This window comes from Scyliorhinus torazame, chromosome 5 (assembly GCF_047496885.1).
Source record: "Scyliorhinus torazame isolate Kashiwa2021f chromosome 5, sScyTor2.1, whole genome shotgun sequence".
NCBI lineage: Eukaryota > Metazoa > Chordata > Chondrichthyes > Carcharhiniformes > Scyliorhinidae > Scyliorhinus > Scyliorhinus torazame.
In genome coordinates, this window is record NC_092711.1 from 146670031 (window position 1) to 146697792 (window position 27762).

Here is a 27762-nt window from a genome sequence, read left to right on the forward strand (position 1 = left end):
GTCCGAAATTGGACACCAAGCGCCGATCGGTTTACAATCTTTTTTTTTCTTTTTTAATATAAATTTAGAGTACCCAATTCATTTTTTCCAACTAAGGGGCAATTTAGTGTAGCCAATCCACCTACCCTCCACATCTTTGGGTTGTGGGGGCTAAACCCACACAAGCACGGGGAGAATGTGCAAACTCCACACAGACAGTGACCCAGAGCCGGGATCGAACCTGGGACCTCGGCTCCGTCAGGCATCAGGGCTAACCCACTGTGCCACCGTGTTGCCCTCGGTTTCCAATCTAACCGGCCTATTCCCATTGGCGAGATCTGGATACAATTAAGGCCAATTCTTGTGGAATTCAGCCTCAGGAGTCTGGCTCCTTCTTTGACAGTAATTTCCTTGGAACTCGGCCTCGGGAATCTTCAGTACTTGGCCAGCAAGGAAGACCTTCGGAACCTCTACCTTTATCCCCAAAGTGACCATTACCTCACGTCAGAGTTGGGCCTGTTGCAACATGACAATTGGTCAATTTGGCCACTGGATCAATTTAATTGGATCCCCAACTACTTGCACCAGTTTCTCTCTTTGACAGGGGTGACACAGTGGTTAGCACTGCTGCCTCAGTGTCAGGGACAATTTCGGCCTTGGGTCACTATCAGTGTGGAGTTTGTATCACCCCATGGGTTTCCTCCAGATGCTCCTGCAGTCCAAAGATGTGCAGGTCAGGTGGACCAGCCATGCTAAATTGTCCTTTAGTGTCCAAAGATGTGCAGGTTATGTGGGGTTAAGGGGTAATGGAGATAGGGTGGGGAAGTGGGCCTCGGTGGGATGCTCATTCAGCGGATCAGCGCAGACTCGATGGGATGAATGGCCTTCTACACTGTAGGGATTCTATGATCCTATGAATACAATACAACTGTTTCATACTATTCCTTTATCTGATTCTATACAAATCCCTTATTCATACAATTTCAAAAGTTGAGGCTAATCAGAGCTTGAAGGTCTCTCTTGCCAGAACATTTATCTTCATTGCACATTATTTATATGCACAGCAATGAACGTTTTATATTTTGAAAGCAAATAAAACTCAGTCTTTCACTATAACTACTGATTCATTATTGATTCATTAATTGTAACACAATTAAGGCTCATTATTTATTCAGTCAACAGTTACTGACCTTTAGCCAATTAATACAGTAATCTTTCATTAATACTGTTGGATAATATAAGGTACATTGGTTCAAAGAGACAGTTTTGTGGAAGGCAATATCTTTCTTTCTTACTAACCTTGACTGGATTGAACAATGAGTCTTAGACTGAGCATGATATGATGTTCTGTAGCTTTATAAAATGCTGGAACAATTGTTTAAACAATTTCCACGAGTTCAGCAGTTTTGGTTGAAACAGTATTAATTTTTAAAATAAAGGTCCAGTCACATGTTAGAGTTTAACATGGTTTCTTTGGCCTTGTTACCTAAAACAATGAAGATGGACGAGTGATTGTTTTTAAAAATGAAATATTATTACTGAGTCATATCTACAATTTCTGACATCTCAAAAGTACTTAATTGACTGGAAAAAGCTTTAGGAGAATCTGTGGGCCATGAAAGATGCTATAGAAATGTAAACTATTTCTAGAATTAGTCCCGAAACTCAGCCCACTTGCGACAATCAGCAATAAAATCTGAGTCTTGACTTTGTGCCTTTCGCTCCATTTCAAATAGCTCCTGAAAATCCAAATACAGTATATGAAATTATTAGACAAAAACCAGAACGAGTTGTTGCGAGTTGGGATTCAAAATAAACTTGGAAATAAACTAGGAAAATAGACTTGTAGGGCGGTGGAATTACTTAGATAATTGATCCAAAGAGCTAGCATGGGAATGATGGGCAGAATGGACTCCGGTGCTTTATGAGCCTCGTTTACATTTGAGGAAAGTAGGAAATATTTGGAACTCACTTCCTATGAGGGAGGGAGAAGCAGAGATGAAGCAATGTTTCCCAAAGGAAATTGGAAGGGCACTTGAGGGAAATAAAGCGACAGGGACACGGGAATAGAACGGGGAAATTATTTGATATGGGGAAAAAGGCACTGAAGTGGATGATCAGCCATGATCGTATTGAATGTCAGTGCAGACTCGATTGAATGGCCAACTCCTGCTCCTATGTTTCAATGATACAAAAATAGGGAGGAAAGTAAGTTGTGAAGAGAACATAAGGAGGTTAGAAAGGTATATTTTAAATGAGTGGAATAAAATCTAGCAAAATTAGTGTAATGTGGGAAAATGTGAAATTGTACATTTTGTCCGGAAGAAAAAGAAGCTTCTCATCGAACTAGTGAGAGATTGCAGAGCTCTGAGACTCAGAGGGATCTGGGTATCCAAGAGCATGAATCACAAAAGGTGAGTATACAGGTACAGCAAGTAATTAGGAAAGCTAATAGAATGTTATTGTTTATTGTGAGGGGAATTGAATATAAAAGGGAGGTTATGCTTCAGTTATACAGGACATTGGTGAGACCACATCTGGAGCACTGTGTACAGTATTGCTCTCATTTAAGGAATGATGTAAATGTGTTGGAAGCAGTTCAGAGAAGGTTTACTGGATTCATAGCTGGAATTGGATGCTGGTCTTATGAGGAATGATTGGACAGACTGGGCTCGTGTCCGATGGAGTTTAGGTGACTTGATTGAACCGTTTAAGATCCCGAGGGGCCTTGACAAGATGGATGTGGAAAGGATGCTTCCTCTTGTGGGACAATACAGAAATTGGAGTCACTTTAAAAGTAATAACTTGTCCATTTAAGGCAGAGGAGAACTTTTTTCTCTCAGAGGGTTGGGAGTCTTTGGAACTCTCTTCCTCAAAGGGCAGTGGAAGCAGAGTCTTTGAATACTTTAAAGGCAGAGCTGGATAGATTCTTGTTAAGCAAGGGGGCGAAAGGTGAGTTAGACCATAATACCGTAAGAAATAGGAACAGGACTAGGTTATTCGGCCCATCATGCCTCCCCGCCATTCAATCATGGCTGCTCCAACATTTCTCTTGTCCACTTTCCTGCCCTTTCCCTGTAAGCCTTCATTCCCTCACTGATCAAGAATCTATTGCAGCTTTAAATATACACAAAGACTCTGTCCCCACAGCTCTCACAGTTCCAAAAATGCACAACCCTCAAAGAAGAAATTCCTCCTCATCTCAGTGTTAAATTGACATCTCTTTATTCTGAGACTATGCCCGCTGGTCCTAGACTCTCCCGTTAGGGGAAACATCCTCTCAGCATTTACCCAATTAAGCCCCTTAAGAATTCTGTATGTTTCAATGAGATTACCTCTTATTCTTCCAAATTCCAACCTGTTTAATCTTTACTCTATGACAATCCCTCCTTATCGTGATTCATCCAACTGAACCTTCTCCAAACAGCTTCCAATGAAATAATATCTTTCCTTAAATAAGGGGATCAAAACTGCTCAGTTCTCCAGTTGTGGTCTCACCAGCACCTTGTACAGCTGCAGCAAGACATCCCGACTCTTATACTCCAACCCCCTTGGAATCAGGGCCAACATTCCATTAGACTTCCTGATTACCTGCTGCACCTGTCTGCTAGCTTTGTGTTTCGTGCACAAGTTCCCCCCAAGTCCCTTTGTGTTGCAGATATCTGCAGTTTTTCTCCATTTAAATAATGTTCTTTTGTTCTCCCTTCCAAAATGAACAACTTCACATTTTTCCACATTATACTCCATTTTCAACTTTTTGTCCACTTACTTGACCTCTCAATATCTCTTTGCAAACTGTTTGTATCCCCCTCGCAACTTACCTGTCCACCTTTTTTGTGTTGTCTTCAAATTTGGGCACAGTACGTTCGCTTCCTTCCAAGTCATTAATATAAATTGTACACAGTTGCGATCCCAGGACTGATCCCTGTGGAACCCCAATAGTTATAGGTCGCTGTGCCACCACTCACTGTTTTGTGCCATTAGCCAATTCTCTATCTATCCCAATATACGAGTTCCAACACCATGGGCTCTTATCTTATGACTTTACCTTTTGTGAGATACCTTGTTGAACACCTTCTGGAAGTTTAAATACACCAAACACATCTACTGGTCCCCCTCTATCCACTCTGGTTGAGACTTCCTCGAAAAACACTGCTAAATTAGTCAGACACGTTTTCCCTTTCACAAAGCCATGCTGACTCTGCTTGATTAGATTATCATTTTCCAAATGTCCTACTATTACTTCCTTAATTACTGCTTCCAAAATCTTCCCAACAATAAATGTTGGGCTAATTGGCCTATATTTACCTGCTTTTTGCCTCAATCCCTTTTTGAATAGTGGGGTCACATTGACAGTTCTCCAATCCTCCGGTACTTCTCCAGAATCCAAGGATTTTTGGAAAATCACAACCAGTGCATCCACTATCTCTGTAGCCATTTCTTTTCCGATCCTAGGATGCAAGCCATTAGGACCAGGGGACTTGTCTGCCGTTTGCCTCATTATTTGTCTAAAACTAGTTTGGCAGGGTGGTGGGAACGGGAACAGCAGGCCAGTAAGTGTAGAGACTGGGGGGGAAAGTGAGACTGAGATAAACGTAGCGCAGAGTTAGAGCAGGCAGAGGGAAGCCGCAGGGCTCAGCGGGACTGTAGGTCTGGAGTGCATTTGCTTCAATGCAAGAAGTATATCAGGTGAGAGAGATGAACTGAGAGCCTGGATTACTGCATTGAACTCTGGCGATGTAATTACAATTAGGGAGAAATAGCTAAAAGAGGGACAGGACTGGCAGCTTAACATTCCGGATATCGTTGTTTTAGACGGGACAGAAGGGGAAACTAAAGAGGTGGGGGAGTTGCATTGCTGAATAGGGAGCAGATCACAGCTGTGTTGAGGGAGGACACATTGGAGGGATCTTTCAATGAGGCATTATGGGTGGAGCTCAGGGATAGGAAGGGTGAAATCACAATGTTGGGAGTGTACTATAGACCTCCCAATAGCCCGCAGGAGACAGAGGAGCAATTGTGTAGTCGGATACTGAAAACGTGAAAAAAGTAGGGTCGTTGTGATGGGTGACTTTAACTTCCCCCATATTGACTGGGAATCACTTACAGCCAGGGCTCGGATGGAGAGCAATTTGTTAGATGTGTCCATGAGGGCTTTTTCATACAGTATGTTGACAATGCAACCAGGGAGGGGGCCATACTAGACTTGGCATTGCGGAATGAGCCAGGCCAGATGATTAATGTTTCAGTGGGAGAGCATTCTGGGCTTAGTGACCATAATTCCATAAAATTTTGAGTAGTCATGGATAAGGATAAGAGTGGCCCGCGGGTGAGGGTGCTTAATTGGAGAGGGCCAATTACATCCAAATTAGACAGAAACTGGGGAATGTGGATTGGGAGCGGCTATTTAAGAGCAAATCCACGTCTAACATGTGGGAGGCTTTTAAAGACCAGTTGATTGAAGCGCAGGGCAGGCATGTCCCCGCAAAAATGAAGGATAGAAATGGCAGGATTCGGGAACCATGGATGACAAATTGTAAGCTTAGTCAAAAGGAAAAAGGAAGCATACGATAGGTCTCAGCATCTAAAAACTGATCACGCCCTTGAGGAGTATAAAGCCCTTGAGGAGTACAGTGAAAGTAGGAACTGAAACGGGGAATTCGGCCAGCCAAAAGGGGCCATGAAATGTCTCAAGCGAACATGGTCAAGGAGAATTCCAAGGCTTTTTATGCATATATTAGGAGCAAGAGAAAGAGTAGGCCCACTCAAGGACAATGGAGGGAAGTTCTGCGTGGACCCGCAGGAAGTGGGTGAAATCGTAAGGAGTACTTTGTATTCGGTATTCATTAGGGAGAAGCACATGATGGATGTTGAGGTCAGGGATAGGTGTGTGAAAGCTCTTGAGAACGTCAATATATCAAAGGGGGAAGTGTTGAGTATCCTAAATTGCATTAAGGTAGACAAGTCCCCAGGGCCGGATAGGATCTATCCCAGGTTACTGCGGGAGACAAGGAGAGAAATAGCTGGGGCCTTAACAGATATCTTCACATCCTCTTTGACCACAGGTGAGGTTCCAGAGGACTTGGGAATAGCCAATGTTGTTCCTTGTTTAAGAAAGGAAGCAGGGATAATCCAGCAAATTATTGGCTGGTGAGCCTGACATCAGTGGTGGGGAAGCTTTTGGAAAAGATGAGGGACAGGATGTATGCAGATTTGGAGGAAAATGGACTAATTATTGACAGGCAGCATGGTTTTGTATGGGGAAGGTCATGTCTCACCAACGTGATCGAGTTGTTTGAAGAGCTGACAAAGAAAATTGATGAGGGAAGGGCGGTGGGTGAAGTTCATATGGACATTAGTATGGACAAGGCATTTGACAAGTCCCACATGGCAGACTGGAAAAAAACTAAAATCTCATGAGATTCGGGATGGGCTGGCTAGATGGATATAGAACTGGCTTGGTTATAGAAACAGAGAGTCGCGGTGGAAGGGTGTTTTCAGAATGGAGATCTGTAGCTAGTGGTGTTCTGCATGGATCAGTGCTGGGATCGCTGTTGTTTGTAGCATATATAAATGGTCTGGAGGAAAATGTGGGTAGTCTGATCAGTAAGTTTGTAGATGACACTAAGATTGGCAGATTTGCTGATGGTGCTGAGGATTGTCAGAGGATACAACAGGATGTAGATAGATTGGAGACTTGGGCACAGAAATGGCAGATGGCGTTTAATCCGGACAAATGCGAGGTGATGCATTTTGGACTATCAAATCTAGGTATGAATTATACTGTAAATGGCAGAACCCTTAGCAACATTAACATACAGAGGGATTTTGGGCGTGCAGGTCCACAGTTCCCTAGAAGTGGCAACACAGGTGGCCAAGGTGATTGAGAAGGCATATGGAATGCTTGTCTTCATCAGCCGGGGCAGTGAGTACAAGAGCTGGAAAATCATGTTGCAGCTATATAAAACCTTGGTTACGTTGCATTTGGAGTATTGCATGCAGTTCTGGTCACCACATATTCAGGATGTGGAAGCTTTGGAGAGAGTGCAAAGAAGGTTCACCAGGATGTTGCCTGGTCTCCAGGTTCTTGGCTATGAGTAGAGGTTGAATAAACCAGGATAGTTTTCACTGGAAAGACGGAGACTGAGGGGAGACCTGATAGAGGTCTACAAAATAGTGAGAGGCATAGACAGGGTGGATAGTCAGAGGCTATTTCCAATGGTGAAGTGTCAATCACCAGGTGTTACAGGATCAAGGTGAAAGGGGGAAAGTTTAAGAGAGATGTGCGAGGTAGGTTTCTCACACAGAGACTGGTGGGTGCCTGGAACAGCTGCCAGAGGTTGTGGTGGAAGCAGGCACATTAGCAACATTTAAGAGGCAACTGGATGGGTACATGAATCGGGAGGAAGTCGAGGGATACGGACCGAGTAAGGGTAGAAAGTTTTTTTATTAGTTAGCACATCATGATCGGCACAGGCTTGGATGGCCGAAAGGCCTGTTCCTGTGATGCACTTTTCTTTGTTTTTACTACATCTCTAGTGATGGTATTTAATTCCTTACCCATATTTATTTAGCATTAATGGAATATTCGACACTGATGCAAAATATCTGTTTAACTCCTTTGCCATTTCCTTGTACCCCATAACTATCTCCCCAGATGTATTTTCTAAGGGGCCTCTGTGGAGTTGAGGTTACAATCAGATCAGCCGGGAACTTATTGAATGGTGGAGCAGGCTCGAGGGGCCGAGTGGCCTACTCCTGCTCCTAACTCGTATGTTATCACATCCTTTATAATAGATTGTAGCATTTTCCCTCCGACTGATGTCAGGCTAATGGGTCTGTGGTTTTCTGTTTTTTCTCTCCCTCCTTAAATAGTGGGGTTACATTTACCACCTTCCAATCTGCAGGAACCATTCCAGAATCTACAGAATTTTGAAAGATGATCACCAATGTATCCACTATCTCTACAGCCGCCTCTTTCAACACTCTGGGATGTAGAGCATCAGCTTTTGGAGATTTATTAGCTTTCAATCCCATAAAATTCTCCAGTACTGCTTTTCACTAATACTAATCTCTTTCAGTCCTTCGTGCTCGCTAGTTCCTTGGTTCTCTAGTGTTTTGGGGACAATTTCTGTATCTTCCTCTGTGAAACAGACTCACATTGTTTAGTTTCTCTGCCATTTCCTTATTCCCCATTATAAACTCTCCTGTCTCTGCCTGGAATGGACCCACATTGGTCTTTGCTAATCTTTTTCTTTTCACATTCCTATATATAGGAGCTTTTCCAGTCGGTTTTTATGTTTCTCACCAGTTTGCTCTCATATTCTATTTTCTCTTTATCAGTTTCTTGGTCCTCCTTTGCTAAATTCTGAAACAAGTTCCCAGTCCTCAGGCTTCTTAAAAGAATCGATATTTTTTGTAACTATGTAACACATCCTGAAATGCTGTGCTTGCCTGTCTAACGTTTATTGTAAGTACCCAATCTACCACATACAACTTATTCCTCAGACCTTGGCAGTTTCCTTCTGTGAGAAACACCCAGATGAGTTAAACAGAGTAACCGTATAACCACCTTAGCCCATCTTCATGGCAACATGGCTGCATTGGGGTACTTCCAAACAGAAATGCAAAATTAATAAACCTTTAACTTCCAAACACCCTTTCACTCTGTGAACCTCGTGAAAACTGAAACCAAGTATTTGCAACAAGGCTCAAGAGCATCAGCCCACTGGAGGCAAAGTTGAGAGACCGGCCAGTCCAGCAGAAACCCTCCGACCCTCCCCATTGACCAACTGACAGAATGAATGAAATGCCATGCTGCATTGAACTGAGAACAGAAACAATAACAGCAGAATCCAACCCTGTAATCACTTTGAACTTGTTGGTGTCTCAGCAGGTGTGATGAATCACAAAATCAGTTCCCACATTGGGTGCAGATGAACTCGCCGCCGTCGAGGCAGCTGGGATGGATCGCTGAATTCCTCCCTAATCAGAGCAGGTGAACGGCCTCTCCCCTGTGTGAATTCGCTGATGTCTCTGCAGGTTGGATGAATCACTGAATCTCTTGCCACACTGAGAGCAGGTGAATGGCCTCTCCCCAGTGTGAACTCGGTGATGTTTCGGCAGGGTGGACGAATGTCTGAATCCCTTCCCACACAGAGAACAGGTGAATGGCTTCTCCCCAGTGTGAATTCGCTGGTGTGACTTCAAGCTGGATAACTCAGAGAATCCCTCCCCACATTGAGGGCAGGTGAACGGCCTCTCCCCAGTGTGAACACGCTGGTGTCTCTGCAGGTTGGATAACCGGGTGAATGCATTCCCACAGTGAGAGCAGGTGAACGGCCTCTCCCCAGAGTGAACACACTGGTGACTCTTCAGGTTGGATAGACGAGCAAATCCCTTCTCACACTGGGAGCAAGTGAAAGGCTTCTCCCCAGTGTGGGCTCGCTGGTGTGGCTTCAGGCTGGATAATTCAGTGAATCCCTTCCCACACACAAAGTAGGTGAATGGCCTCTCCCCAGTGTGAATGCGTCGATGGATCTCCAGTTTAGATGGGACTCTGAATCCCTTCCCACAGTCCCAACATTTCCATGGTTTCCCCATGTTTTGGGTCTCCTCGTGTCTCTCCAGGTCAGACAATCAGCCAAAGCCTTGTCCACACACAGAACACGTGTATGGTCTCTCCCCGCTGTGAATGGTGTGATGTTTTTTCAGGCTGTGTAACTGGTTAAAGCTCTTTCCACAGTCAGTGCCCTGGAACACTCTCACTCGGGTGTGTATCTGTCTCGGTGCTTTTCCAGTCACACTGATGTTTAAAATCTTTCAAAGTTGACAGATCGGGCAAACATTTCTCCTTCTAGATTCAAAGGCCGTGATATTCAGGACGATGAATTGAGTGACTCGGTCAAATCGCCACGTGACCTTTTAGATTTCTGTCTGTATCTCCTCCTCTTCTAATATCCTGGAAAAACAATTTACAGAAGTCATCACTTTAAGACAGGATAGAAATTCAAAACAGACAATTTTTCTTTTCTCTCTTGTTCCCCCGTAACTGTAAATCTCCATCCCACACACTCTCCCTCCGTTCTCACTCTGCTGTATCTAATATTCACCCTCCCAATTCTCCTGAAGGTGCTGATTCAGGCCAATTGACAGATTCATGCTCACTGCTTCCTGAACTGGACACAGAGATCAGAATAAATAAGAGCTGTATTCGGCCATTCGACCCATCAAGCCTGCTCAACCATTCAATGAGATCATTGGCCGATCTACCTCAGCACCATTTTCCCACACTATCCCCCATATCCCTCGATATCTTCAATATCTAGAAACCTATCAATCTCGGTCTTGAAAATACTCGATGACTGAGGCTCCACAGCTCTCTGGGGTAGAGAATTCCAAAGCTTCACCACATCCCCATCTCCATTTTTCTGCCTGTTCCCTAGAACACTTGACTGTCTCGTCAATCAGAAATCTGTCTGGGGGAGGAACCACGCGAGGCGGATGTGGGAGTAGCTGCTTTTCCGCAGGTTCTGGTGCCACTCGCCTAGAATCCATCATTTATCCTGATTGGCCAGCACTCATCTACCTCGTCCTTGAATTAATATTTGTTCTCATATCCCTGAAAGACTTCAGGGGTAAGGTTTGGTGAGATTATGCCTAAGAAACTTATGAAATCAGTCGATAAAAGAGCGCAGGATTCATCAGGGGCAGAGCCGCCTTTTCAACATGGCGGCCTGACCTTCAGGAGGTTTCTTGACCCCGCGCTCTCGGAGGTGGTGAAAATGATGATTGACCAGAGGCTGCCTGTGCGGACTCAATATCTGTGAGCTTATGTGGCCGAGCTGTAAAATACCATGAAGAGGCTTGATGATCCGGAGGAGAGAATCCTGAACTTTTGAGCAAGATGCCTCCTCAGCTGAGGCAAAACTTCAATCCTTGGCAAACTGTCTTAGTGACGTGGCGGAGGTCCTGGAGGACTTGGAGTACTGAGGGTCAGAGAAAGAACATTCGAGTCGTCGGCCTGCCAGAAGGTGTGGAGGGTAAGGCTCCCATTAGGTTCTTCGAGGACCGGCTGCCACGTTTTCCCAAGCTGGATGTGAAGCCTGGGTGTTTCAAATTAGAAGGGGCATCAGATCCTGTCTTTGGGCCTGAGGGATAGTTTTCATCCCAGGCCTGTAATCATTCACTTCCACAACTTGAAAGATCACCAGAGGGTCCTGGAGACGGGTAATGTGAGGTGGGACCTGGCTCCATGAGGGAGTAAGTTTTTCCTTCTTCCAGGACTTTTCGGCAGCAACGCAAACGGAGCATCGAGGCTTCGATGAAGTTTGAAGGGAACTCAAGGCTGTGGGAGTGAATTATGTCGCTTTATCCGGAGACCCTGAAAATTGTATCTGGCAACTCCGTCAAGTCTTTCGATAATCTGACTGCAGCCATGGCCTTCGTTGAATCCACGAAGGGCAAGGATTTGGAGGGATGGTTTGCAGCTCAGACTAACTCAGGATCTCATCCGGACTCGTTCCCCATCATTTAAAAAAAAATATTGAGAGTATCCAATTCTTTTTTTACCAATTAAGAGGCAATTTAGCGTGGCCAATTCACCTACCCTGCACATCTTTTTGGGTTGTGGGGGTGAGACCCATGCAGACATGGAGAAAATGTGCAAACTCCACACAGATAGTGACCCGGGGCCAGGATCAAACCCGCTGGCCTCGGCTTGTGATTTGAAGACTGTGAGAATTTCGGAGATATTGTATTCTGGGTATTTGGTGCAGTAAGGATTAAAAGCCGGAGTTAGTGTGTGTGACTTCTGCAGTCATGTTTCTTAAATAAATCCTAGTTTGAAAGACAACTAAATTATGGAGCTAGAGGTGCAATTAAAGCATCATAAAAAACGTGGGCTAATGGAGATCGAGGGGATTCCCTGTGGAGTTAATTAGATTTCAGCTTGTAAAATGATGTCATTACTGGGAGGAACCACGGTTTCAGGCTTTTTGCAGCAAAGCAGTGTTTTAGTTGAGGATTAGTTCAAGATGTGAGCAGAGGTCAAGCATCTCAGTTCAGTTGAAAAGATATGTCTGTAGCTAGATTTGCAGTTTCTTTCCAAGCAGTTCCGAAGAGTGTCATTAGAAGGCGAGCTGAAACAAGCTGAAACAGCTTCCCAAGTTTCTTCATGGTTCTGACAGGGTTCAGATCTTTTCTTTAAAGCGGTGACACAAGACCTCTCTTTCTCAAAGAACCTGTCAAGCAGGTATTGCTCAGGGCTAACTGTGTTTAATGGTGGATTGAGAGCCGAGATGTGTTTTTGTTGTTTGAGTGGGAATAAAGGTAGCAGTTAAGGGTTACTGTATTCACTGTATTGATTAGCATTGTTTAAGGGCTAATTGTCAGCTGTTTTCTGGTGTGATGTTAAACATATTTTAATATTGTGTCAGGAATAAAGTTTGTTTTCCTGTAGCACAGCCCTATTTTGTGTGAAATCACTCCTGGAGTGAGGAATCCTTTCCTCACAGTCTGACAAAACACAAATAAAATATTGGAGTTTGTGTCCAGTATCCGAGCCACTGTTGGGGTCTGGCCCGGGATCATAACAGTGAGGAGGTGGGTTATGTGGATGTTTAGAGAACTTTGTACCCGAGGAGCAGAGATTTTACCTTCTTTCCAGCCCCACATCAATGTCAGACTAGAAACGACAATTTGTTTGTGCCGAGGACGATCCTACACCTGGTGTCCACTTGCACCACAGGGAGCAGCGTAATCGCAGACCTTCCCCCGTTTGTCTGCAGTTTCTGCTCGTGGGCTCACCCCCAGGTCGAGAATATGGAGGTTTGGAGCCTCCCTAAAAGGAGCTACATCATTTACGACGCACTTTACGGAAGAGTTTAAGTTCTTCCTTTCGGTTAATTCGACCCCTGGTATTTACCACTCCATTTTGTCGGAGACGTGTAAAACTCACTGCTAATAAAAAGTGCAGCATTCTGGAGAACCAGCGGCGTCTGGAGGTTTGTTTCGCGAAGGCGGAAGAGAATTATAAGAAGGCTCCTAGTAAACTATTGCTGAAGGAGGTTAACGCAGCAAGAGTGCCTTTGGACTCCCTGTTGACTCAGCAGGTTGAGAAAAGTTGAGAGTTTGTGAGGCAGACGTTGTACGAGTTTGGGCATAAGCCAACCAAATACTTGGCTTGTTTGAAGGGGGGGGGGGGGCTTCAAGGATAAGCCCTCTTTTCTTGCTAAGTTACCCTTCAGATGGTTCCCCATGGGATTTAAATATCTGGGCATGTCAATTACCCCCCTCTTTCAGACAGCTATATGGGGCCAACTTTCCACAGCTGATGGTGACTATTAGGTGGGACCTTGCCCAGTGGTCGGCTCTTCCGATTTCATGGTGAGGGAGGATTGCCTTCATTAAAATGAATGTGTTGCCCAGACTGTTGTACCCTCTGCAGATGCTGCCTGTACTGCTGTTGTTAAAGAAATTAATGGAACAATTAGCACATTTATCTGGAACAAAAATAAACCTCGCCTCAAGTTTGTTCAGCTCCAATCACCAGGAGCTAAGGGAAGGTTGGGTCTCCTGAATATCAAGTTTTATTAATTGGCCTCTCGTCTTCGGTTCATAAGAGATTGGGTTAGGATGGACCCAACATCCATCTGGCTCAATACAGAAGCAGACCAGTCAGGTCTCCCTCTATCCAAAACTGGCATAGGCTGATTATGGAATGCATCTCCATGCAATTTTTAATGTCCGTGATTCATTCTGAGTCTGATGCATTGGGTGAATTATGGGACTCCTATCTCAAATACATAGGCTCCAATTTGACTGACTTGCTCCTCCTGGGCATTCCATGAGTGAATTCAATTTAACTTTGGCCAGGAGTGGGGCACAGTGGGTAGCACTGCTGCCTCACAGCACCAGGGGCCCAGGTTTGATTCCTTGAGTGGCTGTCTGTGTGAAGATAGACATTCTCCCTGTGTCTGCGTGTGTTTCCTCTGAGTGCTCCGTTTTCCTCCCACAGTCCAAAGATGTGCAGTTAAAGTGGATTGATCATGCTGAATTTCTCCTTAGTGTCCAAAGAGGTGTTAAAGAATATACTGCAACAATTAGCACATTGATCTGGAACAAAAAGTAACCTCGCCTCAAGTTTGTTCAGCTCCAATCACCAGGAGGGTTAGGTGGGTTGACCATAATTAATGCACAAGGTTACAGGGATAGGGCAGAGAGTGGATCTTATTGAAGTGTTCTTTCCGCGGGTCAGTGCAGATTTGAAGGGGCAAATGGCCTCCTTCTGCACTATATAAATTCTATGTCATCTCTGTTCTGTTATTCATTTGAATTTGACTATAGTCTGTTTTATAATATATTGGGGTGTGCGACCTGCATCGTTATCCTCCGTTTTTATATAATCTTACCCTCTTTCCCCACTCACTATGTTAACCTGTTAACTGGTTGTTCACTGATCTGGCATTTCATCTAAAGGTCCCTCAAATATCCTGTTCTAAATTAATTCTGCAATGTGTTGTATTTATGCGGCAATAGCTCTTGTTCTGCTCTGTGACCATTTTCCACCAGTTTTTCTGTTACGCTGCTGCATTCATTGTTTAAAAAATGGTTAAAAAAATATATATATTAAAAATCTGTCTAACTCATCCATGAATATATTTAACTACCCCCAAGCCTCCACTGGTCCCCGTGGAAGAGAAATCCAGAGACTAACAACCCTCTGAGGGAAGAGATGACTGGAAATATATAATGTAGCTACAGCACAATATTACAAGGCTCGAAATAATAATAAAAGTACTTTATTACTGAACCATAAATAATATATCTAATCTGCACCATCTAACAACACTGGACATATCTCAGTCTGATAGTAATTTATTGTCCCCCTTAAATGTCAACCATCTCCTGGGGAAACCAGCCATTTAATCATGAACATTAGAAAACTGACCATCCTTTTAGCCAGACAAACAAATGTATCAAGGGCGGCACGGGTGGCACAGTGGTTAGCACTGCTGCCTCACAGTTCAGGGACCCAGGTTCAATTGTGGCCTCGGATGACTGTCTGTGTGGAGTTTGCGCTTTCTCCCCGTGTCTGTGTGGGTTTCCTCCGGGTGCTGTGGTTTCCTCCCACAGTCCAAAGATGTGCAGGTTAGGTGGATTGGCCATGCTAAATTGCCCCTTAGTGTCCAAAAGGTTAGGTCGGTTCACTGGGTTACAGGGATAGGGTGGAGGCGTGGGCTTAACTGGGGTGCTCTTTCTAAGGGCCGGTGCAGACTTGATGGGCTGAATGGGCTCCTTCTGCACTGTAAATTCTATGATTCTATGAAGCTGAGGGAGTAAAGGATGTCAATGTTTTTAAGAGAGCGACGTGGATCAAGCTTTCCAGAGTCTGCACCTTCCCTGGATTCACTTCCTTTCCCTTCAGTTGCTGCAAGTGACCAATTGAAGGTGAGAATGAGAAAAGAAATGGAAAGGGGGAGAAAAGAAAGTGTTTTACTCACAGATGTTGGAGACAGGGGAAGTTTCAGTCTGTGTAAAGCTCAATCTTCATTCGGTGAAAGACTGCGGTGCGGCAACCGAAGTGGAAAGGGTTGAATTGGACCCTCCGGAAGGTCGCTGCCCTAGACTCGACATGTATGCTCAAGCCGTCAGGAGTTGCGTCAATGCCAGATTCATCAGTCGCATTCACAAGACAGCCCCGAACATCACCCAAGCACAACGCAATGCCATCCACATTCGAAGACCAACCGCAACATCGTCATCAAACCAGCAGACAAAAGAGGGGCCACCATCATACTGAACAGAACGGACTACTGCAAAGAAGTGCACCGACAACTCAACAATCAGGAACACGTCAGACATTACCTGCAGATCCGACCAAGGAACACACCCGCCAACTCAATAGACCGATCAAGACCTTGGATCCAGACCTTCAGAGCACCCTACGTGCTCTCTTCCCACGTACTCCCCGCGTTGGAGATCTCTACTGCCTCCCGAAAATACACAAGTCCAACACACCAGGCATGCCTATCGTGTCAGGCAATGGGACCCTGTGTGAGAACCTCTCTGGCTACATCGAGGGCATCTTTGAAACCCATCGTACAAGGAACGTCCAGCTTCTGTCGCGATATGGCGGACTTCTTACAGAAACTCTGCACCCATGGGCCAATCGAACCAGGAACATTCCTCGTCACAATGGACGTCTCGGCACTCTACACCAGCATCCCTCATGATGACAGCAATGCTGCAACAGCCTCAGTACTCAACACCATTAACTGCCAATCTCCAGATGCAATTCCGCAACTCATCCGCTTCATTCTGGATCACAACGTCTTCACCTTAGTCAACAAGTTCTTCATCCAAACACACGGAACAGCCATGGGGACCAGATTTGCACCTCAATATGCCAACATCTTCATGCACAAGTTTGAACAAGACCTCCTCACCGCACAGGACCATCAACCAACGTTATACACCAGATACATTATTGACATTTTGTTCCTTTGGATCCACAGCGAACAATCACTGAAACGACTACATGATGACATCAATAAGTTCCATCCCACCATCAGACTCACCATGGACTACTCTCCAAAATCGGTTGCATTCTTGGACACACTCATCTCCATCAAGGATGGTCACCTCAGCACTTTGTTTTACCGCAATCCCACGGATAACCTCACAATGCTCCACTTCTCCAGCTTCCAACCTAAACATATTAAAGAAGCTATTCCCTATGGACAAGCCCTCCTATACACAGGATCTACTCAGACGAGGAGGAGCGTAACTGACATCTACAGATGCAGAAAGATGCTCTTGTACGAATGGGATATGGCACTCGACTCATCGATCGACAGTTCCAACGCGACATAGCAAAAAAACGCACCAACCTCCTCAGAAGACAAACATGGGACACAACCGACAGAGTACCCTTCGTCATCCAGTATTTCCCCGGAGCGGAGAAACTACAACATCTTCTTCACAACCTTCAACATATCATCGATGAAGATGAACATCTTGCCAAGGTCATCCCCACACCCCCACTACTTGCCTTCAAACAACCGTGCAACTTCAAACAAACCATTGTTTGCAGCAAACTACCCAACCTTCAGAACAGTGACCACGACACCACACAACCCTGCCATGGCAATCTCTGCAAGATGTGCCAGATCATCGACATGGGTACCACCATTACACGTGAGAACACCACCCACCAGTACATACTCGTGCGACTCGGCCAATGTTATCCACCTCATACGCTGCAGGAAAGGATGTCCCGAAGCATGGTACATTGGCAAGACCAAGCAGACCCTGCGACAATGGATGAAGCGACATCGCGCAACAATCACCAGGCAGGAATGTTCCCTTCCAGTCGAGGAACACTTCAGCAGTCAAGGGTATTCAGCCTCTGATCTCCAGGTAAGCGTTTTCCAAGGTGGCCTTCAGGATGCGCGACGATGCAGAATCGCCGAACAGAAACTTATTGCCAAGTTCCGCACATATGAGTATGGCCTCAACCGGGACCTTGGATTCATGTCGCAGTACATTCACCACCCCCCCCCCCCACACCATCTGGCCAGGGTTTGCGAAATCCTACAAACGGTCCTGGCTTGAGATAATTCATATCTCTTTAACCTGGGATTACCCCTCTCTGGATCTGTAGACTTAATTACCTGCAAATGCCTGCATTCAAAGCATTGTCTTGCATCTTTGACTGTGTCTATATATGTTTCTGGAACCTACCTCTTCATTCACCTGAGGAAGGAGCAGCGCTCCGAAAGCTAGTGATTTGAAACAAACCTGTTGGACTTTAACCTGGTGTTGTAAGACTTCTTACTGTACTCACCGCAGACCAACGCCGACATCTCCACATCACTGTCTTTAAGAGAGAGAGAGAGAGAGACCTGGGCCAAGCTTTGCAGAGTCTGCACCCTCCCTGGATTCACTTCCTTTCCGTTCAGTTGCAGCAAGGGACCAACTGAAGGCCAGAATGAGAAAAGAAAGTGTTTTATTCACAAATGTTAGAGACAGGAGGAGGTATCAGAGAGTGTGAAGTTCAATCTCCATTCACACACATAGCTCGCGCTGATTGGCTGGAGGAGGAGAGTCCTTCCGGTCCTAACTCTTCGCATTGGTCAACGCCTCAGCAGGAAGGTCAGGGGTGGGCTTTCCCTCGCCTCTCTCTTGGACATGCGCAGTCCAGGGCCGGGGGAGAAAAAAATCACCGAGAGGCTTCTCGCTCTGGCCGGAGCTGTCAGCCGGTTGCCTGGAAACCTTGTCTTGAGGAGGGGGAACAATGAGTGGGTCGGAGCTGCTGTGTCTGCCGGACCTGCGCACTGGACCCTGAGACGTCACCGCGGATTTCTCTGCGTGCGTCAGAAAGTTGTTGACCAATGGGAAGAGTTGGTGAACCGGAAGGACTCTCTTCCCCATCCAATCAGCTCCGCCATTGTCTGAATGCGGAAGCTGGACACAGAGCAAAACCGGGGCCTCACACAGACTGAAAACGTCTCCTGTCTCCAATATCTGTGAGTATCTCTTATTGTCGTCACAATTTTCAACATAGACTCATTTACAGGGCACAAGGCCCGATTACACTTCACGTTAACGGTTAACCAGTCACTGAACACGAAACAGCTGCAAGGCACAAGGCCTAGTTACACTTCACATTAACGATTAAACGATCATTGAGCATAAAACAGCTGCGAGGCGCAAGGCCCAATTACATTTTACGATAACGTTGCAACAGTCATTGAACACAAACAGCTGCAAAGCGCAGGGCCGAGATACGTTCCCTAGTACCAATCAGCCAGTCATTTATCACAACCAACAACAAGGCACAGGCCCCACATATAGTTCAGATAACAATCACACAGATTCGTAACTCGAACAGTCGTAAGGCACAAGGCTAACCAAACGACTGTTCCAAAAGGAAATAAAAACACAAGACACAACCACATCAAGGCAACCACCTCTAAACACATACACAAGCAGTCGCGAGGCACAAAGCCCCGAAATCATACGACCACTCCAAAAGAAATAAAGAAAAAGAAAAAAACGAAACCCAAAAGTACAACACACAACACAGACAGGTTTCGAAGTAACGACTCTACACACATGAGACAAGCAGTCACGAGGCACAAGGCCCCGATACAATACGGCCACTCCAGTACAAATATGAACCTCAGGGCCTCAATTTATCGTAACAGTTATCATATCAAAAACCCAGTCACCGGGGACCAGGCCTTAATTCACCCCAGAAAAAATTTACCAGGATAAAATCCGTCATCGAACATTAATCCCTGCTCACCCGCCCCCGTTCACCCCGCCCTGCAGCCGACACCACGGAGGAAAGGCCCCCTCCTTGTAAGAGCACAGACCACCGGTGAGCCAGGCCCGGGCGCGGCGGAGGAGAGAGGGTTCCCCCCTTCTGGACCCCGCCCGAGGGCTCGGGACCATTCGGAGGGAGAGCAGTTTCACATTTTAACAATTTCATATCAATAACCCAATCACCAGGCACCAGGCCTCAATTCACCCCAGAAAAGATTTATCAAGATCCAATCCATCATCGAACACTAATCCCTGCTCACCCGCCCCCATTCACCCCGTCCTGCAGCCGACACCACGGAGGAAAGGCCTGGCTGAAAAGCACAGACACCTGGGGCGCCAGACCTGAGCGCGGCGGAGGAGAGAGGGTTCCCCCCTACTGGACCCTGCCCGAGGGCACGGGACCATTCGGAGGGAGAGCAGTTTCACATTTTAACAATTTCATATCAATAACCCAATCACCAGTCACCAAGCCTCAATTTACCCCAGAAAAACTTTATCAAGATCCAATCCATCACCGAACACTAATCCCTGCTCACCCACCCCCGTTCACCCCGCCCTACAGCCGACACCCCAGGGGAAAGGCCCCCCCATGGCTGAGAGCACAGACCCCCGGGGCGCCAGACCTGAGCGCGGCGGAGGAGAGAGGGTTCCCCCCTCCTGGACCCCGCCCAAAAGCACGGGACCATTCGGAGGGAGAGCAGCTCCACACTGACCAGCGTTCCACTATTAATACTAGGATACCATTTCGGAAAAAAACGAAATGAGTTAAATGTAATAGGCTACTAAATACAACAAGGCAAAGAAAACAAGAAAACAAATCCCCCAGCATACATAGAAAAGTCTATAGAAAAAGTCCATTAATTTTGCAAGTGGTACCAGCGCTCTTGCCGAAATTTCACGAGAGACAACATGTCCTCAAAGTCCTCCAGTGGCAGCGGCCTGAGTCGCTCCAATGTTGGCAACAGTCGAAAATGGGGAAGAAAGTCCCGGAGTCAGTCCCATCCGCCCACAGGGCGTCCAGGGGGGGGCGAGCCACCGGAGACCCCAGGAACGGCAGCAACCCACCCCGGGCTGCAGGCCCGCCCATCGGACAATCTACACCCCGGTTCCGTCCCGCCGCTTCCAGCAGCCTATCCAGCTGCCATCCTTCCTCCATTCCTTCGTCCTCCAGTGGGCGAACTCACAACCGCCAACAGCAAACCTCGCAGTCCGAAGCAGCATCTCCGCAGCTCGACCGCTGACCTGAAACTCAACTGGTCGCGGTATTCCGAAACCGGTCCTCTCCTCTTCTCTCAGGGACCAGGAGCGATGGGCGCCGAGTTGCCGTTCCACCCCATCCAGGAAGCTCCCAGAAGCGGCCTGCCTTGTGAATCGGCCCGGGGGCGGACACCAAGCTCGCACACAACTGCCCAAGCCTCCTCCACTTTTCACCCCAGGAGTTTGGACAGTGTCGGCCGTAGCTCCCACAATCCCCCGCGCTGGGGAACCCGCTCTATCCGCCGCACGGGCGGGTGATCAGGTACTGCGCATGTCCAAGGGTGAGGGGAAGCTGCGCATGTGTGGAGGAAAGCCCTGCCCTTCCTGTGAGGTGTTGGCTAATGGATAGAGTTAGGACCGGAAAGACGCTGGTCCTCCAATCAGCGCAGGCTTTGTGTGAAAGGAGATTGGGCTTTACACAGACTGAAACGTCCTCCTGTCTCCCACATCTGTGAGTAACTCTTTTATTGTCGTCACAATTATTACAGAAACCAATTTACAAGGCTCCAGACCTCATTACACTTCAAATTGACGATTAAACACACTTCAAATTGACGATAAACAGTCACTTAACACAAAACAGCTGCAAGGCACAAGGCCCAATTACATTTCACAATAACGTTGTAACAGTCATTCAACACAAACAGCTGCAAGGCACAGGGCCGAAATACGTTTCCAGATACCAATTAACCAGTCACTTATCACAACCAGCCACAAGGCACAGGCCCTACGCATAGTCCAAGTAACAATCAGACAGTCACATAACACGAACAGTCGTGAGGCACAAGGCCTCGAAGCCCAACGACCATTCCAAAGAAAAAAGGAACAAAAAAACCCACAAGACACGAGTACATTGAGGTAACGGCCTCTAAACACATAAAACAAGCAGTCGCGAGGCACAAGGCCCCGATACAATACAGCCGCTTCGGAAACAAATATGACCCACAGGAAATCGATACATTTTAACAGTGTCATATCAAACCCAATCACCAGGCACCAGGCCTCAATTCACCCCAGAAAAGATTTAACAGGATAGAATCAATCACCAAACACTAATCCCCGCTCACCCACCCCCCGTTCACCCCGCCCTACAGCCGACACCCCGTGGGAAAGGCCCCTCCTCGCTAAGAGCACAGACCACCGGAGAGCCAGACCCGGGCGTGGCGGAGGAGAGAGGGTTCCCCCCTCCTGGACCCCGCCCAAAGGCACGGGACCATTCGGAGGGAGAGCAGTTTCACACCAACTAGCGTTCCACCACAATTACTAATTACCATTTCAGGGAAACCCAAAATGAGTTGAATATCATAGGCTGCTAAAGAAAACGAAAGCAAAGAAAACATGAAAACAAAATCCCTTAGTACTCATAGAAAAGTCCATAAAAAAGAGTCCATTAATTTTGCACGTTCCACATCATGACCCCGGCGCTCCAGCCGAAATTTCACAAGGAACAACATGTCCTCAAAGTCCTCCAATGGCAGCGGCCAGGGTCGCTCCAATGTTAGCAACAGTCGACAATGGAGAAGAAAGTCCCAGAGTCAGTCCCAACCGCCCACAGGGCGTCCAGGGGGGCCGAACCCCCGGAGACCCCAGGAACGGCAGCAACCCACCCCGGGCTGCAGGCCGTGGGCCGCCCATCGGGTATCCACTCCCGGTTCCGACCCGCCGCTTCCAGCAGCCTCTCTAGCTGCCATCCTTCCTCCATTCCTTCGTCCTCCATTGGGCGAACTCAAAACCGCCGACAGCAAACCTCGCAGTCCGAAGCAGCGTCTCCGCAACTTAACCGCTGACTTGAAACACGACTGGTCGCAGTACTCCGAAACCGGTCTCCCCTTCCCTCGGGGACCAGGAGCAATGGGCGCCGAGTTGCTGGTTCACCCCATCCAGGAACCTCCCAGAGGCGGCCTGCCTTTCGAATCGGCCCGGGGGCGGACACCAAGCTCGCACACAACCGCCCAAGCCTCCTCCACTTTTCACCCCAGGAGTTTGGACAGTGCCGGCCGTAGCTCCCACAATCCCCCGCGCTGGGGAACCCGCTCTATCCGCCGCACGGGCGGGTGATCAGGTACCGCGCATGTCCAAGGGTGAGGGGAAGCTGCGCATGTCCAAGGGTGAGGGGAAGCTGCGCATGTGTGGAGGAAAGCCCAGCCCCTGACCTTCCTGTGAGGTGTTGGCTAATGGAAAGAGTTAGGACCGGAAGGACGCTGGTCCTCCAATCAGCGCGGGTTTTATGTGAAAGGAGATTGGGCTTCACACAGACTGAAACGTCCTCCTGTCTCCCACATCTGTGAGTAAAACACTTTCTTTTCTCCCCCTTTACATTTTTTTCTCATTCTGAAGGGAAAGGAAGTGAATCCAGGGAGGGTGCAGACTCTGCAAAGCTTGGCCCAGGTCTCTCTCTCTCGTAAAAACATTGACATCCTTTGCTCCCTCAGCTTGACACATTTATTTGTCTGCCTAAAAGGATGGTCTCTTTCCTAATGTTCACAATTAAAGGGCTGGTTTCTCCAGGCAATGGCTGATATTTAAGGGGACAGTAAATTAATATCAGACAGACATGTTTTGTGTTGTTATATGGTACAGATTAGATATATTATTGATGGTTCTGTAATAAAGTACATTTATTATTATTTCTAGTCTTGTAATATTGTACTGTGGCTACGTTATATATTTCCAGTCATCTCTTCCCTCAGAGGGTTATTAGTCTCTAGATTTCTCTTCCACAGGGACCAGTGGGGTGTGGGGGTGATTGAATATATTCATGGATGAGGTGGACAGATTTGTAATAAGTTATTTTTGCAAATCATTCTTTAAACAATGAGTGCAACAGAGTAACAGAAAAAATGGTGGGAAATGGGCACAGAGCAGAACAAGAGATATTGCCAACATAAATACAAGCAACACACTGCAGAATTTTATTTTTTTAATTTAAAAATGTTTTCATTCCAGGTTTTTCAATAATTTTTACAAAACACTCCAAAAAGGAAAATAATACAATGAAAACAGGGCAATATGCCAACGAAACAAAACAACTTAACCCTCTGAACGATTAACAATTTAACACACATCTCAAAGCAAAATGGGGCATGCGCCCCTTACAAAAAGCAAAATAAGTCAGCCTGTCCCCCCCCCCCCCCCCTCCTCCTCCCCCCCTCCCCCCACCCTCCCCCTGGGTTGCAGCTGCTGCTGACTTCCACCTAACGTTCCGCGAGAAAGTCAAGGAACGGTTGCGACCGCCCGGAGAACCGCTGCAAGGACCCTTGCAAGGCAAACTTTATCTTCTCCAACCTAAGAAACCCCGCCATGTCATTGACCCAAGCCTCTACGCTTGGGGGCTTCGCGTCCCTCCAAATTAACAAGAGCCTTCTCCAGCCTACCAAGGAGGCAAAGGCCAGAACTCCGGCCTCTTTCGACTCCTGCACTCCTGGATCGTCCGATACCCCAAATATCGCTATCTTCTAGCTCGGTTTTACCCGAGTATCCAAGACCTTGGACATAGCCTTTGCGAAGCCCTTCCAAAATTCCGTAAGCACTGGGCATGTTCAAAACATATGGGCATGGTTTGCTGGGCTCCCCAAACACATCACACACCTGTCCTCTACCCCAAAAAAACTTACACATCCTCGCCCCCTGTCATATGTGCCCTGTGCATCACTTTAAACTGGATCAGGCTGAGCCTGGCGCAACATGAGGAGGAATTGACCCTGCCCAGGGCATCAGCCCACAGGCCCTCATCCAGCTCCTCCTCCCACTTGCCCTTCAGCTCCTCCACCGAGGCTGCCTCCGCCTCCTGCAGCTCCTGGTATATCTCCGATATCTTACCCTCCCCGACCCACACGCCCGAAACCACCCTGTCCTGTATCCTTCGGGCAGGCAGCAGCGGGAATTCCCCTACCTGCTTTCTCACGAACGCCCGAACCTGCATATACCGAAAGGCATTTCCCGGAGGTGACCCAAATTTCTCCTCCAGCGCCCTCAGACTGGCAAAAGTCACATCGATTAATAAATCCCCCATCCTTTTAATTCCCGCTCGGTGCCAGCTTTGGAAAACACATTGCAGAATTAATTTGGAACAGGATATTTGAGGGACCAGAGCCTCAAAATGAAATGCCAGATCAATTGAACAACCAGTTAACAGGTTAAAATAGTGAGTGGGGAAAGAGGGTAAGATTATATAAAAACAGAGAACAATTCAGTTTGTAAAATATTACAAACAGACTAACAGCATATACAAATTAAAATGAATAACACAACATAGATGACATAGAACTCCTACAGTGCAGAAGGCAATTCACCCCTCAAGTCTGCAGTGAGCCTCAGAAAGAACACTTCACTGAAGCCCACTCCCCATTCTATCCTCGTAACCCGGTGCATTGATCATGGTCAATCCACCTAACCTACACGTCTTGGACACTAAGGGGCAATTTAGTGTGACCAATCCACTTTAGCACAGTGGAACCACCCTTTTGGCAATGGCACCACTCGGTTCTGCCATGATTAACGCTCGGATAATAGAAGAAAGATGATGGATAATAAGCACACGGCACATCTACCATAACTGAGATAAGATAATACGAGTCCCTGGAACACTCGAGAAGAAGAAGACATTCAATTGGCGCTCACAGAATAACAACTCCCTTCAACAGGATAAAAGATAACAATTTCAGACAACAACACCATGATAGGGAAAGAGTCCGGATTAGAGCCTAAGTTAGTCTGAGCAGCAAATCATCGCTCCAATCCTAGCTCTTCAAGGATTTACCGAAGACCAAGGCAGTAGTCTGATTATTGAAAGACTTGACGGAGTTGTCGGATACAATTTTCAGGGTCACAGGATAAAGTGACATAATTCACTGTAAGGTGAGGTGGGAGCCAGGTCCCACCTCACCTTGCCCGTCTCCAGGACCCTCTGCTGACCTTTCAAGTTGTGGAAGTGAATGACCACAGGCCTGGGATGAAAACTGTCCCTCAGCCTCAAAGACAGGATCCGATGTCCTTTCTAATTTGAATCGCTCAGGCTTCACATCCAGCTTGAGAAAACGTGGCAGCCGGTCCTCGAAGAACCTAACGGGAACCTGACTCTCCACATCTTCTGGCAGTTCTTTCTCTGACCCTCGGTTCTCCAAGTTCTCCAGGTGTCCACCACACCACTCAGCCGGTTTTCCAAGGATTAAATTCTACCGAGGAGGCATCTTGCTCAACATTCAGGATTCTCTCTTCCGGATCATTGAGCCTCTTCATGGTGTTTTACAGCTCGGCTTCATGAGCTCACAGATATTGAGTCAGCTCACTCAGCCTCTGGTCAATAATACGGAGAATGTCGCTGACATAGATCGGCCAATGATCCCACAGAATAGACGAGCAGGCTCGATGGGCCGAATGGCCAACTGCAGCTCGTATTTGTTATGATCTCTTTGTCCAGGACAGGAAGCAGTGAGCATGGATCTGTCAATCAGCCTGAATCAGCACCTTCAGGAGAATTGGGAGGGTGAATATTAGATACAGCAGAGTGAGAATGCAGTGAGAGTGTGTGGGATGGAGATTTACAGCTTTGGGGAATGAGAGAGGAAAGAATGTTCTCCAGGAATAGAATTGTCTGTTCTGAATTTCTATCCAGTGCTGACAATGATGTCTTTTGTAAATTGTTTTTACAGGATATTAGAAGAGGAGGAATTACAGACAGAAATCTCAACCGTAACCTCTCGATCTGACAGTCTCTCAATTCCTTGGAACTGAAAATCACCGGACATTGAATCTAGAAGGAGAAATGTTTGTCTTTTCTGTCGGCTTCAAAAGATTTTAAACATCAGTGTGACTGGAAAAGCACCGAGACACACACACCCGAGTGAGAGTGTTCCAGAGCACTGACTGCGGAAAGAGCTTTCACCAGTAACACAGCCTGAAAAAACATCATACCATTCACAGTGGGGAGAGACCGTACACGTGTTGTGTGTGTGGACGAGGTTTCAACTGATCGACAAACCTGGAGAGACACGAGGAAACACGCACCCTGGAGAAACGGTGGAAATGCGGGGACTGTGGGAAGAGATTCAGGGCTCCATCTCTACTGGAAACTCATCGGCGCAGTCACACTGGGGAGAGGCTGTTCATCTGCTCTGTTTGTGGGAAGGGATTCATTCAGTTATCCGCCCTGCGGACACACCAGCGAGTTCACACTGGGGAGAGGCCGTTCACCTGTTCTCAGTGTGGGAAGGGATTCACTCGGTTAGGCAACCTGCAGATGCATCAGCAAGTTCACACTGGGGAGAGGCCAATCATCTGCTCTCCATGTGGGAAGGGATTCACTCGGTTAGACAACCTGCGGATACATCAGCGAGTTCACACTGGGGAGAGGCCGTTCACCTGCTCTCAGTGTGAGAAGGGATTCACTGCTTCATCGAGCCTGCTGAAACACCAGCGAGTTCACAGTGGAGAGAGGCCGTTCACCTGCTCTCAGTGCGAGAAGGGATTCACTACTTCCTCGAGCCTGCTGTCTCACCAGCGAGTTCACACTGGAGAGAGGCCATTCATCTGCTCTCAGTGTGGGAAGGGATTCACTCGGTTAGACAGCCTGCGGATACATCAGGTAGTTCACACTGAGGAGAGGCCGTTCACCTGCTCTCAGTGTGAGAAGAGATTCACTCAATCATCCGACCTGCAGAAACACCAGCGAGTTCACACTGGGGCGAGGACGTTCACCTGCTTTCAGTGTGAGAAGGGATTCGCTCGGTTATCCAACCTGCAGATACATCAGCGAGTTCACACTGGGGAGAGGCCGTTCACCTGCTCTCAGTGTGAGAAGAGATTCGCTCAGCTATCCAACCTGCAGACGCATCAGCGAGTTCACACTGGGGAGAAGCCGTTCACCTGCTCTCAGTGTGAGAAGGGATTCACTCAGTTATCCCACCTGCAGAGACACCAGCGGGTTCACACAGGGGAGAAGGCGTTAACCTGCTCTTAGTGAGAGAAGGGATTCAGATATCCATACACCCTGCAGGAACACTAGCGAGTTCACACCTGGAAGAGGCCATTCACCTGCTCTTAGCAGGGGAAACATTCAATGATCCGGAGACACTAGCGAGTTAATTCTGGGGGGAGACCATTCATCTGCCCTCAATGTGGGGAGGGGTTTTGTGATTCATCGCATCTGTTGTGACTCCCAACAAGTTCACAATAAATTACAGATGTTTGCTCCGT

At 47.1% G+C, this 27762-nt stretch overlaps 1 protein-coding gene and 1 long non-coding RNA gene across 3 annotated transcripts; one reads left to right on the top strand and one right to left on the bottom strand.

The window, feature by feature from the left end:
* Nucleotides 1-908: 908 nt before the first annotated feature.
* Nucleotides 909-18319, bottom strand: LOC140421990 (uncharacterized). The gene is made up of 2 exons (XR_011947204.1): nt 17828-18319; nt 909-9940 (listed from the first exon to the last, which is right to left on the bottom strand). It is a non-coding gene; the product is annotated as an uncharacterized lncRNA (long non-coding RNA).
* Nucleotides 18286-27762, top strand: LOC140421953 (uncharacterized). Of its 2 annotated transcripts, none has more exons than XM_072506947.1 (2): nt 18286-18509; nt 26220-27762. In XM_072506947.1, the coding sequence occupies exon 2, from the start codon at nt 26807-26809 to the stop codon at nt 27524-27526; it is 720 nt and encodes a 239-aa protein (XP_072363048.1). In that variant the 5' UTR covers nt 18286-18509; nt 26220-26806; the 3' UTR covers nt 27527-27762. The 2 variants fall into 2 exon arrangements, with proteins under 2 accessions (XP_072363048.1, XP_072363049.1); XM_072506948.1 differs by lacking the exon at nt 18286-18509 and adding an exon at nt 22834-22852.

What these genes read in the sequence shown, in the direction of transcription:
- LOC140421953 (XM_072506947.1), top strand. Translation starts at nt 26,807, where the DNA reads ATGCATCAGCAAGTTCACACTGGGGAGAGGCCAATCATCTGCTCTCCA.